Source organism: Perca flavescens, chromosome 11 (assembly GCF_004354835.1).
Source record: "Perca flavescens isolate YP-PL-M2 chromosome 11, PFLA_1.0, whole genome shotgun sequence".
Classification (NCBI taxonomy): domain Eukaryota; kingdom Metazoa; phylum Chordata; class Actinopteri; order Perciformes; family Percidae; genus Perca; species Perca flavescens.
The window spans coordinates 32,869,342-32,884,086 of NC_041341.1; the positions used below are offsets into that span (position 1 = coordinate 32,869,342).

The following is a 14,745-nucleotide window of genomic DNA, read 5'->3' on the forward strand; positions in this document are numbered from 1 at the left end:
AATGTGTTTAATCTAAAGTGCCACGATGATTAATGCTCTGTAGTTGGGGCTTTACTTCATGTCATGGGGGTGGACAGAATAAAAAGAAACATTAACATTAGTAGTACTACTACTATTAAATGTAGTTTAACAAACACTCTTTTTAAAGAAGAAAATACATTGTATAATTGTTGATTCAACTCTTTGTTTAGATTTATTGCAGGCCATTACATCATGTTGTACAGGTGTTGTGTTTTCAGTGTAAACGTCCTTGTATTTCCCAGTAAAAACCAAACTAGTCCAACGAGACAAGCCAACGCGTAGTATGATAACGTCAACAGGTGTTTTGATCAGCACTGTTGTAAAATTCCATAGGTGTATATTTGTTAAGTTTGTGTAAGAGTGGAAGTCATAAAGATAACATGGGACTGAATGAATGGTAATCATGCCGTAAACGCGCTGTTACTGAAGTTTATGGGTTTCCCTAAACACATTATTCTATGAAATGGCATCTTCTTAATAGGCTTTTACTTTTGCGTATCTCTTTCCTTTTGTAGTATGTTCATGTTTCTCATTTGCAATTTGTTTCTAATCACTGACATTGCAGCGGGTCTGCCTACTTAGATAACTTGTTATCTTTTGTCTTTTGTAGGCACACGGTAGGAGACACCAAGGTCCCTTTCTGTCTGCAGTCCTGTGTTAAGCCTCTGAAGTACGCTGTGGCTGTCCATGACCACAGCACAGAGTATGTGCACAGTTTCATTGGGATGGAGCCCAGTGGCCTGCGCTTTAATAAGCTCTTCCTGAGTGACGATGGTGAGCCATTAGACTTTTTCGGGTTTTTTTCTTCTTCCTACCGTCTGAGCTTATTGGCCCATACACACTTTTGTTTCTCTTCAAAATGTTGCGGTGGAGCCCTAATACAAGTTTGATAATGGGGCCCTGGTGTTGTTGTGTTTGTTGTGTAAGCGGATTACACACCACTGAGAACATGTCGGTGATGTAAGCGCTGCACTTGAACTCTTTCCCTCTGAGGGAGGAATGCTTCCTCTCATCTGGTCGTTAGATTTGCCCGGCATTACTGGAACTAAAGAGGAAGTGAGCACAATTCACAGAGCTACACATGGAAAAGGGAGGCGACAACTATCTCTTGGTTTAACTCTCCTGTAGGGGAATAAGTCAGAGGTCACGTGACATCACCAGCTGGCAAATGATTAGCAGGACTGCAAGACTCACTTTATCCTAATTTTTACATTAAAAATGTAATAAAAAAAAAAAATCTAACTTTTGACTCAGTGCTGCTTGGTGAGAACCATACAACTCCACACACATTTGAAACCTCAACTCCTGCCTGACTATAACTAACATTCTATTAATTTATTGAAATGCATTGTTTACAGCAGGATTTGTATTGTAGCCAAGTCAGCTGTGTAGGTGTGTGGTTTCATTCAGAGCATAACATAGCAGAGATACAATCAGGGCAAGTTTCAAAACAGACTTTGGGAGCTTGCCAAGCTATGTGCGTGCCAAAATCTACAATCCTATCAACATAACACACTGCCATGCATCTTTTTCAGAACAAAACTGTAGATTCAATACATTCTACTGCTATTTTGTACTAGGGTTGCACGATATTGACAAAAATGTGAGATTGGGATATCGATTATGAATATTGCGATATCGATATTAATTTTAATATTTTTGAACATATGGAAAATTACAAAAGTTAAAATAAATTCATAACAAATTATACAACACAAGGTTTATTTCAACTGACAGTCATATTGGACTGGTCCAACATGATATATTGAGTCGATATATCTTGCACCCCTATTTTGTACATACTTTATTGATGTAGATATTTGTATCTGTTGTATCTTAAGTCAATGTGTGCTCAACATGTGTTTGATTCTCATTGTTTGATGTGTCTATATACAGAGCTCTCATACATGACCCAGCGTTTACACTTTGGTCCTCTACAGCATGCTAAACTGAGCACTTGTTGTTTTGCAGATAAGCCCCACAACCCCATGGTGAATGCTGGCGCTATAGTTTGCACTTCACTGATAAAGGTAAATGCAGTACCACCTTTTTTCCCTCCGTCATGTGTGTTTTTTTGTGTGTGTCTTTGTGTGTGTGTGTGTCTTATGTCTACTGAAACCTTAGCAATAAAACTCCTTGTATGGTGGGTATCAGTGAGCTGCTTTATCTAGTAGATATAATGAAGGTTAACATGAATATTTGTAGCAGATAAGATGTGACTGTTTAACAAGTAATGCAGATTTTACACCCTGTCCACACTCAGACTTTGTGGTATTGTTACTTAATCAGTTGACTATAGACTTCCCAGTGTGTTCAGACATTTCTGATTCATGACTCGGCTGGAATCATTTCTAGGTCACTACCTTAGTCCACTGCCAGGTGTCTTGTTTGGGTGATTAAGACCTGTGCTAATCCTTCCTGAAGGCACTTATCCGCCCCAGCAGCACACACGCTCTTATTGTCCCTGCTGAAAATAACCTGGACAGAGAGCTGGTCAAATGCAAGGTGCACACAGACATGGCCCAGTTTTCTCATTAGGAGAGATAGGAAGTCAGATTATTAATCCTGATCACCTAGCACAGCTCCTCCTTCTTGTCACCAGAGTTTGGTGTCACACAGTTTGGAATTTCTCCATGTGAAGGCAGATTGACACAGGGTTCAGAAATGAATCACCCGTCATCCATCAAATTAAAATGAGCTGCAGCTGAGCTCACAGCTTCACTCATAACACCTTCAATACCAGCTTTGTCTATAGGGTTTTCACATTGGTAGTGTTAGATTCTTAAGCTCCTTACAGGTGTTAATGATCATTCTCAGGTTTGATTTTACATTCTTTAACCTTACCAGGCTCTCTTTACATAATTAGTGCAAGCATTGAATTATTAGCACTCACACAGATCCAGAGCTGTCCCTAAATACCTTCTTACAGCTGAAAGACTTTATCGCAGGTGTTTGCTTTTTAATATCTTGAAACAAGCTTATGTTTGCTTTATTGAATTACGGATCTTTGACACATTCTCTGTTAATTGCCCTAAAATTCTCAAAGCCAAGGATTGGTATTCGATTGAAGCTTTTTCTGGAGATGACCTTATGTTATGCCAAGCTTTTGTCCCAAGCACTTAGACTTTGAACTGAATTTGTATTCATTCATGTTATTATGTTGTAAGAAACCATGTGCTACCAAAGCTTGGAGATGTGATTACTAAGTGTTTTTATTTTACTTGAGGAGGACGCAATCTAGAGAGGAAACATAATGAAATCTCCGTCCTGTAGACGGTGCCAAAATCCTCGCCTATGTATGACGAAGCATGCTGAAGCATGTGGCCTGTTTGATCTTGATTTGATTTGGGACCTCTTGTACTCTCTGTTACATGTCTCAGGGTCTGGGACCTGTGTGTTTTCAGTGTCCACATGTTAAAATCCCATTCCCTCTTTTCACCTGTGCTTGTTGTGCATTACCACCTTGCAAATATAACACTATTCAACTTAAATTTAGTTTGCCTCATATTCTCGACCAGGTAGTTTCTGTAGACGGGGAACTCCTTTTGACACATTGCCATTTATCTGCCATTATTGCCTTTTGGGATTAAATATTGCGCTGTTGTTATACCATAACAGCAAACCACAATGCAGTCACTCAAACTGGAGTCAATGATGACAGATCTTTATAAGTGGAGGAAGTGGTTCTACTCTCTAAATCCCAATAAAGGACTAGATATAATTGTGCCTTTTTATTGTGCATTTAAAACAAAGATGAAAACACAGTTGTCGCAGTAAGCCATTTTACAATGGCATGTTTATGAAGTCAGTTCCATAAAGTACATTTTTAAGCAAAGGGCTACAAATGACCTTTCCGTAGTGGTGCTCAGCAACATTTATGCTTGTGGGGCAAAGGGTTAATCAATAATCCATTGAAAGACCATTAGAATAATGTATAAATAAATAATAATCTTCCATGACAAATGTGCAGGACAAAGGTAACTGCATCATGTGTCAAAAAGCCATTCACATCTACGTATGCAGGCATTGAGACGCCCACAGTTTTCTACCAAGAAGAATTATAACTGATAAATATTGTACTATAATTGACTACCAAGGCAGCTCGAGAAAACATTGGAACCCGATTTTTAAAACTGCCCACATTTGTATAAAACACAAACATCTGGTCTGTCTTAGCAGCCGTTAGATCTGATCTGTAACCAGTGATGTTTAGAAGCCAACTGTCACTTCTAGGTGTGAGTTTATTTTTTTGTTTTAAAGGGATACGCCACCGTTTTGTTGAAATCGGGCTTATCACGGTCTCCCCTAGCTGTAGATAGGTGGGCCAACGCATTTTTTGTGCATGCAGTTTTAGTCCGGTGCAACACCGGCAGTGCCGCCGCTAGTTAGCTTAGCGTAGTGAATGGAATCCTATGTTGCCGGTTAGCATGTTGTGAGTAAAAGTGAGCCAACAAAAGGCAAAAAAAACAACCTAATTACTTGCACTGAGACGAAAAATATTTCAACAAACGGTGGCGTATTCCTTTAACAAAGTGTACAAGACACAACAGGTGCTGTCATTGAGGGGTCTTTCTGTTTGTGTTGCTGTCGTTGCACAACTGTTCAACTTTCAAAGGTGTGAAGTCACAAAAGACAACTCTAGGATTTATAGTTGTTAGCCAGTTAGCCATTTGTGACCTCACAGTTGTCGAGCAGAAGTAGAAGGTAAATTGTGTTAAATGCTGTACTAAAATACACATAAGTCATCACAGACAGCGGTGAGTAAGTTGGCTTTTAGTAGTGGTTTAGTAGTTTTTTAATAGTTCAACATTTTAGGAAATACACATTTAGCTTTCTCAGAAAGTAAGATGAGAAGATTATCAATTTATCAATCAATTTAGGGCATCGTTTTGGTTTTATGGCCTGCAGCTCTCCGGTTTTGCTCACTTTCTCAGCTGTCATTAACGTCGCTTTCAGCTGCAGCAGTAAAAGGTTTTAAGTAAACCACTACATGCACAGCACCAAACAGCAGACAGACAAAGTTAGCGACTAGATGAACATAGTGGAGCATTTAGCAGCTAAAGAGCCAAAAGAGAGAGCAGCTAGAGACCAAAAACAGCTAAAAGGAGAGTAAATACTGAGCTAACACGACTCCCAGTAAATTCTAATCTTGCTTTGTAAGCAACTGCTTACACATTCTGCACAAAATGTCAAAAGTTCACACAGCAATGTTGTGTTTACAGCTTGTACTGCTGGCACCAAGTGGCAAAACAAATTAATTGATGCTGCTGCAAGTTCGAAGCTGGAGGCCAGACGTGTTTAGCTAGCTTAGCAAAAAGACTGGAAGCAGGGGGAAAACTGCTAACCAGGAATGTATAAATGACAATTTGAGGTATTGGGGGGGTTGCTGCTGTTTTTTAGCGAGTGTTGAAGGATATGGTTGGTGAGCACAGGGTATGGTTTTGGACTATGAGAAGCAGTGTGGTGATGAGTTATGAGTTGGAAATAGTTCCAACACATAACTCCCTCTAAAGAAATGCAATACTTTGAGCTTTAGTGTTGGTAGGTGTGCTTTGGAACACGCCACCAAGCTAGCCGATTCCCCTCTGCTTCACTCTTTATGCTAAACTAGCCAAACGCGTTCGACATGAGATTATTATTGATCTTTTCATCTCACTCTCGGAAAGAAAGCACGTAAAATGTTGAACTAATTCTTAAACATTGCTGGCAGTGGTGTGAGCAGATCTTTACTGGGCTAAGATAAAGCAGAAGAACATTCTTTGTATTTTAAATCATCTATTTCAGGAAAACTACTATAAACTTCTATTCTTTATAAATACCAACATAGTCCAGTGAGGAACTCCTTTTATACTCAGGAGCCTAACTACTATCACTCCTGTGCTGACAGTAGTCAAGTTAAACTACAAACTACACTTTGTAGTGTGTGGATAATTCTATGTGCAGGTTACTCGTCCACCACACAGCAAACCTGTTGCTGCATAAGTCACATCACAGAAGTGAATCAAAGAAATCACCTCACATTTGCAAAGCCAATCACGTGTGTGTCTGTGTCCATCCGCCCACCATTGCCATCAGTGTCTCAATGTGTTGTTTTTTTTCTATAATGAAGCACGAATGTCAAGCCGTTGGTCAGGTTGCTCAGTTAGCTTTAACCTTGGTGGGAAAACTATGGGATGGTTGCTGTGGCAGAATGCCCCAAACTGTTGTTACATGGTGCTTGAAGGCTACATGTTGTTGCTATTTTTGTATGTTGTTGCATATTTTCCAGACTTAGGAACTGTGGGAAATAATGACTGCTGCTGCAGGTCAAATGACGTTGGTAATTTTTTCTTCCTTTTCCATATCTATCTCCTCGCACTCTCCCAATCTCCTGATCCCTCCCCCTCCCCTCTCTTCTCTCTTTCTCCTCCAATCAGCTCTGTAGAATCCCCCCCGACCCCCACCCCCATTTTGTGACTCTTTAACACCTCCATCAGTGTCAATTGCTTTTTCTTCTGCACAGTATAGTGTAGAATTTAAAAATGTACTGTCAGTCACACATAAAAGCATTTGTCTTTTTAAATGTGAAGTTACAAATCTTTTCACACCATCCAAACCATAAATAGTTTAATATTGTTATATTTGAAACTAATGCTATAGTACTTTTAAAATGTGCATGCGTGTCCATTTTTCTTTTGCTGTGTTTACTTTGGTGGAATAGGCAGCATCAATGAGCTTGATAAATGTACACTGAGCTACAAGCTGTGATTTTATTCTCAGAGGAAAACCATTCCTTCCTTCCTTTTTGGCTGACGGGCTCTTTGCACGTGACACGTGTTGACCTAGAGTAGACTCCCATCCTCAAAACACACACACACACACACACGCCTGCATTATGGTCACCAATAATACATACTTGCCTGCATACACCCACACATACTTTATGTAGAAACATATACACAGTCAGGGCTGCTTCAGATTTTGAAAACTTATCTTTTTTTACTTTTTACTCTATAGACTTGAAATAATATTGAATCCCTAATGTGGAATCAGTGAGATGTAGTGGTCTGCAACTGGCTAAGCTCTGTTAATGCACATGTCTACTAAATCTCCCTTTTAACTCAAAAAGAACTACCCTATTTGTAACCTATTGGCAAGCCAATCTTATTAATATTGTGTATCTTCTTGTACGATTCTTGGCAAAGCTCATGTGTTTTTTACATTTTGTTTGTAATAAAATCTATTCACGTCTTTTCTAATCCTGTAGTTTTAATTTGTCAACATTATTATCATTTTAGTCTAATCTTTTATGATGTTGTGCTTGCTCTGCAACATCCCGTGGTGAATGAACTGTACTAACTGCTTCTTCTTTTGTTCTCTCCTCAGCAAGGTGCAAGCAACGCAGAAAGATTTGATTATGTAAGTATTAGAAGTCAGACTTTGAAGCAGAGTTAACGTTCATGTACTTTGTGAAGAGTCTCCTTGTGAGGAGGATTATGTCTGGATGCCAAATTATTGTTTAATACTTTTTTGAAAGTTTTTTTCTCCCCAAATTAAAATATGTCTGAAAATATACAGTATATGGTTCCGACATATTATTAGCAAAAATAAATCGGCCTATTTGTAAAAAACAACAACCTCAACAACATTGATTATACGCTTATTGGCCTAGAGGAAAGGTATCCACTACGGTAGCCATCCACAGATACAGTTAAGCTTCTGGATTCACCTTGTCTTCCACATGTTGGACCTTGTTTGACCTTAAAACATGATGATATATGAAGATGTAAATAGAAGCTTAGTATTGTATGCACCATAAAAAGGTATGTTTAAAGGCTTTAGGTCAACCTACACTATATTATTAAAATTAAAGTAGTAGGAGGTTCCTGCTCGGTCCTCAGCCTAAAAAACGTTGAATCCCCCTGCTTTAGAGAGTCTAATAAAGTGAATTAGCTGTGACCAGTTCCGTACTACATAGTCATAGTAAATAGTGTTTACATGTGAAAGTAGAGATGAAGCTACAGAGAATTATCACCTGAATCTGCAGCTTCTCTCGGCGTTACAGAGCTTTAGATCGAGTTTCAGCTCGTTGTTAAACTCTACTCTTTGGTTTACTCTCACCGTTCTCATAGAATTGTTTATGGCCGCAGCAGGCAGCTGTTTTCTGAGAAAAAAGTTCTAAAAAGCCACTTTACACTGTACACTGCCTGCTCTGCGCCAAACAGAAGACAGACACCAGACACAGCTGGTTGATGAGACCAAAGCAGAGCTTAAAGAGAATGGATACTAAGCTTACATTCCTCAGGTGGCCAGAAAATGCGGTTCCTCTGTAATTGTTGGATGTGTAAATAAGCAATTGTTTGTTAAGTTCGCCATATGAACTTAAAAGATGATGATGTGTCCCTGAAAACAAAAAAAGTATTAAATCTTTGATAAAACATTTAGTTCTCTTTTTGTAAAGTTTAATTGGCAGTGGCACTCTAAAGTCACACTTTGATTGATGTTTATTGACACGTATTAAAACAACTAACTGCAAAATCTGTATACTTTAGACACTTTGTGTCTAGTACATACTGTTTAGAATTAGTTTGTAGTATGGAATTGGGACACAGCTATTTTTATGACGGCAAGGCCATCAACCAATGGTAGAATTTAACTTCATGCCATGAACCCCTGTTGATCATTTGGCCACTCTGCTTTCCCTTCAGGTCATGAACTTTCTGAAAAAAATGGCTGGAAACGAGTACGTGGGTTTCAGCAATGCCACGTAAGTCCCTCTTAATCATCAGTTAATGTTATCATAGTTCTCTTCTTTGACTCACCCGCACAAAAGTTGCTACACTCGATGGGTTCCAACTTTGAAGCATGTTGAACCTCTAACCCACACAGCAGGAGTCTTTAATCAGCTCTTAGATAATGTGCTCTAAAACCCAATTGGCTCAGTGATGGTTTAAAACCCAAATGTGGAATCTGAATCTGTGGCTTGTGCAGCACGAAAACAAAAGGCCACGTGTATCAATGTAAACAACAAAAAACTGGCGAATCGATCTCTCACGTGGCTTGTCATGGTTGAATCCCAACTAAACTGTCCATGAAAGGTCATACACACCCCCACACTAACTGACAACTCCTGCTGATTAGACTTGTACTCAGGTCGATGTGGAGCAGAGCTGTACTAAGGCTAACGTGATGTCACCAAACTCTATTAGGGTTTGATATCATTTTGATTCCAAAAGTACCCAGTTCTTGGCATTTTGTTTTAATGTTTCTGTTTTAATTTGGAACTCCATGTACCAATTAGAAAATAATAAAGATGTTAGTTGTCTAATACTCACAAATGCAACAAGGCTAGGTGAGTCAGAGAGCTGTCAATCATTCACCGTCTGTACACACCCGCACAGTCTATGGAAGGTCTTAGTAGAAAGATTTTTGTGGATTTGTGGATTCACTGTGTGGTGCACACCCTAACAGATATTTACTTGTTTCTAGTTGACCTTCTAGACCAGAAGTATTGCTGAAGCCTCTACCACACAATCTAAAATCATCAAAAAGAAGCGAATAATGAGGGTGGTAAAGACGTTTAAATGCTCAGGACCTTTACCCCAGTTCAACGGCAATTAACAGATTGGTCAAAAAGACAGCTCAGGACCTTATTACTCTTGAAACAGGAGGTATTAGTCGTATTGATGGACTTTATTATGGATGAGGATTGGAATTGGCATCTATGTTAAATGTCACTTGCGTGTGCACGATTAATGATGACATCACATGCTAACACTGTGTCCGGAAAAAGACCAAGCGCTGGGGCTCATGTTGCAGTATCATCACATGACAGCACGAGAGCTCTGGTTGTACCGTACACGTGAGGGGAGGGGTGGTGGAATTCCAACACACAGAGTGCAAATTTTTCCTTCGTCTATGTAAAGGGAGTGCTGTGCTCTCTGTGTGACAGATTCCAGTCAGAGCGTGAGTCAGGAGACAGGAACTTTGCCATCGGCTACTACCTGAAAGAAAAAAAGGTTTGTGCTTGGTTGAGTCATTACTGACATTCCCCTGTCTCTATCAAGGTTTCTCTGCCCTACAAAGCTGAAAGACAAGAACTGTAAAGACAAAATAAAATGAAAGTAAGATTAAGTTACTGACAGAGGCCAGCATTTTTGTATTTCCTCATAGATTTATAATTATCTTTCTATTTGGAATAAGCTAGATTCTGATAAGCATTTATTAGACCTACTTATTCCACGGCTTTGTACTCGATTCTGGCATGTTATGGTCTCTTCATGGACGCAGTTCTGATCTTAGACTCTGGAGGACAATTTTTAAATCTATAAAATCATTTTTAAATTAATATGTATCAAATTATATATTTCTTATATAGATATTGTAGAGTGAACGGGTTGTTATTGCAAATTGAACCCCTTCAGGGTTATTCAAGACCCTGTCAGGGTTTACTTTGCACTAATGACCCGCTCCCTTCTACATTATCCCTCACTGTGCTCGACTTGTGTTAATCTCTGTGTTTCTCTGCAGTGTTTTCCAGAGGGGACAGACATGACATCTGTACTGGACTTCTACTTCCAAGTGAGTGTAGCAATATTTATGTTGTTTTCCTGCTTTTTGCTGCTCTTCTTCCACGCTATTAGCCTCTTTCACACAGATTCTGCTATATTGGCATAATGAAGTTCCGCAGTTTACGCAGACTTTGCTTTTTCACACTGAACCAAACAATGGCGCTGTAATGCAGTGTATGATTTCAGACAGCATGTGTCGACGTGTATCACAACAGCGTCTGCGTCTGGTGTGTGTGAGCCAGTCCCATGGATGTATAATAAGAAGTTCATACAGCATCCGAGGCGGAGCCCCGCTCGTTCCTTTGAGAGTTGCTCAGTCGCGCATGAAGCCATCATGGAGCCAAAAATTACCCGGATGATCGGCACTGCTTTCACACCATGGGGCCTTTAGTGCAGGTGTACTAGAAACTTCAGCCGGCCGAGTAGGCCACTTCCTGTTAGGCTTTCCAAATGTTATTCAACCGAATGGATTAAATTCTGAAAGTGAAACGAGTCATTTTGCAGGTTTAGTGACGCTAAAAAAAAACTCATCCTCTGATTTACAGACGTCTCTCTCACCATGTAGGTCTATGTTTTTAGACTTGGTACACTTCCTGGCAGCCTAACCAGTCCACACTGTTAATTAAGCAGCCGACCCACAAACCGCCAACCTTATTCATTATAGTAGCACATTTGTCAGTAGAAAGAAGGACAGAGACGGACTGAGAGCCCTGACACGCATGTGAGTCTGTGTTTGTGTTTGTGGGCGTGAGAACTGTCCCTTTCACAAAGACATAGGCTCGGCTCTGTTATGGCTCTGGGACTACCTCCGCTGCCGGCTTAAAGCAAAGCAACAACTTAAAGGCGCAACAGTCCCGCCTTGAACAGGCTGTGTGAATAGGGCTCATTGATTCCATCTCTGTGGGTCTGTTTTTCATCATGTTTACTGCCCTGGATGCTACAAGTAGCTTCTTCATTATTTACAAATGGGTGGCAAATTAAGAGAATAGAGCAAATTGAAACAGTTTGCTCTGATGATGGTTTTTCATTAAACCATTCATTGGCCCCTTGTGCCCTGAATGGAAGCTGCAATTTTTTATTTAAGTTGTCACTTTTTTGTCACCTGTCCCACCACTGTACTTTACTGTACTGGTGTGCAGAGTGGAAGACAATTGTGATAGAGAAATGATACAAACTGTCCCTTGTGTGAACCTCCAGCTGTGTTCGATTGAGGTGACCTGCGAGAGCGCCAGTGTCATGGCAGCCACCCTGGCTAACGGCGGCATCTGTCCAATCACGGGCGAGCGTGTGCTGAACCCCGAGGCGGTGAGGAACACCTTGAGTCTGATGCACTCCTGCGGCATGTACGACTTCTCAGGACAGTTTGCTTTCCACGTAAGTAAACGGCACGGGTCACAAGTATAGTTGGGGGACATACTTTTTTAGTTCGATAATGGGAAAGAGTCAAACCAGTGAAGTGAATGCCAAAAACCTATTTTGTAATTGCAAAGTTATTACCCATTACACTCACAAGACATGTGAATTAATTGGCCTTAGAGGCCTTTTTATGCATTAATCTTTGCATCTTTATCTTTATTCCCGTCAACATGCACTTTTGTCACTCTCTTACAGTAGCCTGTAGTACAAGTACACAACCCCAACAACTATGTGGTTGCATGCTACATTTCAGACTTAGACACGACAACTACTAAATATTAAAATACCTGTACACGTGTTACACCCTTCAGGTGAAGCGCTTTGAATCAAGCATCCATTGCTGATTTCTATGATCGAACAGTTTGTAAACCATTTCATTTCTTAGGACAAAGACATTCCTTGAATTTGAATGGTACCATTTAATTTAGTTTGAAATAAACCCATACAGTACTAACACAGTAGAACATTTTATTTTTATTTTAACATTTAAAAAAAAATACAAACGTAACACACCCTAACCCATGTGTTTGGTGAACGTTTCTTATCATCAAACACATCAGAGAGTGATTATTAAAAAGAATGAAGACAGACGGGATCCTCAGCAACATATGAACAACAAATAAGCAACTCAAGTAATATTCATGTTCAAAAGGGGTAGGAAGAAGAAGAAGACTTTTTATACATTATTCATAATAGAAATTCAATTTGCATCTAGTGTCGATGTTCAACTCGGTCAGCTTGAACAAACAAATCAAACCTTTTGGACAATTATCTAAACCGATGAACCAAAAAAACATTAAACAATCCACAAACAAGAAATAACCACTCATACATTTTAGTAATCAATTTTCAAACAGCTGGTGCAGTTGGATCCTGGTCATCTATGTATCTTAGTTTTTGCAGTTGACCTGCAGCTTGGATGACCTCAAGCCAAAATGTAATGGGGACAGCAGCCAAACCAGAGCTTCCACTGAGGATTACCCAGTTGCCCACAACACTGTATTCCTCTGGGCTGAACAGAGTGAGCTCAGCTCAGGCTCATTTTAATGAGACACCTCCTGGTGGCAGAAGGAACAATTTCTCATGATTGGATGCAGGTAGTTTTTGACAGCAGTAAAGTGAAATTCTACTCTTCATTGATCATGCCTTAGAGCATATTCTATTTGAGGTAATAAGAATTGGGTTTTGGAAACAGTTTCCACTTCTTAATAGATGGAAAATAAAGGACTAGTAGAAATGCTGACCTCATCTGAAACGCCTCCTTTTTACATCATTTTAACTGTATATGAAAACAAAGAAATGCTCATTGAAATTGATTGAGTCTAAATGATTCTTAGACCTACAATTTCTAAAAAATCCTCTGGTATAATGTCACAAGCTAAACAGTGGATATATTTCTCTGATGAATTATTGAAGCCGTGTTGTTCTTTGCTGCCTTTCAATTTCATGCTGTTGCCATGTTGCTACTGTACTACACACACAGCTGATCTTGTGTTGCGTAACTTTTTTCCCTGCTGCAGGTCGGTCTGCCTGCCAAGTCTGGAGTAGCGGGGGGGATCCTGCTGGTTGTACCCAACGTGATGGGTATTATGTGCTGGTCACCTCCGCTAGACAAGCTGGGCAACTCAGTCAGAGGAATACAGTTCTGCACGGTATGTAATGTCCGGCTACAGCCTGTCTGCAGTGTGTACTAAGAATATATACACACACACAGGGATTTTCTCTGGGTTTTTTAGAGTGCTTAGGAGCAAATGACTCATTTGCGTATTGATGACATCAATGCACAACACATTAAGCTAAGTGATTTCTCTTCACATTGTTTTTGCATTCATACGCTTAGACGCTGCGTGTTAGTTTACATTGGTGTTGTACTGGACCACATTATATTGAGTGGTGTTTTGTCCTATCTAGGCATGAGGGGGGCAGAATATTAGAAACGTGTGTGTGTGTGTGTGTGTGTGTGTGTGTGTGTGTGTGTGTGTGTGTGTGTGTGTGTGTGTGTGTGTGTGTGTGTGTGTGTGTGTGTGTGTGTGTGTGTGTGTGTTACCGTTTTTAGGCACTTTTGATAATTTGGTAAACAAAATGTCCTTTAGAGCATTTATAACTTTAGTTTAGCTATACTGTTTTTTTTTTTTGTGTATTTTGATATTTTTTAATTTAAACCCACGGGGCTTTAAGGTAATAATTGTATGTACACAAACACAAAATTGTCTAATGAAAAACACTGGAAAGTGCGCACCAGTGTCCTTGAGGTATTAAATCAACTTGGCTGACATACTGTTGGAGACCTGTTTAATAAGTAAATGATCCTTGATTAATGATTCCCTAGAGGCCAGATCCAGATACGGAACTCAGTAAACGCTGCGTGCAGGAATCCGCCTCTGCTGCAAATGTAACCAGATTCCAGCTCATGTGCTTTTTGAAATGTCGGTCAATCATTGGCGTTCAACTTCCAGTCATCAGAAAGAAACTACCACGTTGAGCAGTGTGGAGTAAATCTAAGTATTTCCCCTTCTGATGCATCTGTCTGCCTTTTCATCCCAGGACCTCGTGGAGCGTTTCAACTTCCACAACTACGACAACCTGAGGCACTTTGCCAAGAAGCACGACCCTCGCAGAGAAGGAGGGGACCAGCGGGTAAGGACACAAGGCATCATGTTAAGGAACAAACCATCCCAAACAGCACCCATTTCCACCATCACACACACTGACCAGGACACCTTCTCTCCAAGAATGTGGGTGAGGTCGAGCTTACCGT

The 14,745-nt window shown here is 40.0% G+C and overlaps 1 protein-coding gene across 3 annotated transcripts in view; it reads left to right on the top strand.

Annotated features, from left to right (window-relative positions):
• The window catches only part of glsb (glutaminase b), a 54,489-nt gene that overhangs the window by 18,266 nt on the left and 21,478 nt on the right, over positions 1-14,745 (top strand). For all 3 annotated transcript variants that reach the window (XM_028590644.1, XM_028590645.1, XM_028590646.1), the window contains exons 6-14: positions 632-795; positions 1,993-2,051; positions 7,387-7,419; positions 8,709-8,767; positions 9,953-10,019; positions 10,531-10,581; positions 11,769-11,945; positions 13,508-13,639; positions 14,532-14,624. In XM_028590644.1, the coding sequence (XP_028446445.1) occupies positions 632-795; positions 1,993-2,051; positions 7,387-7,419; positions 8,709-8,767; positions 9,953-10,019; positions 10,531-10,581; positions 11,769-11,945; positions 13,508-13,639; positions 14,532-14,624 (835 nt within the window). The remainder of the gene's footprint in view (positions 1-631; positions 796-1,992; positions 2,052-7,386; positions 7,420-8,708; positions 8,768-9,952; positions 10,020-10,530; positions 10,582-11,768; positions 11,946-13,507; positions 13,640-14,531; positions 14,625-14,745) is intronic.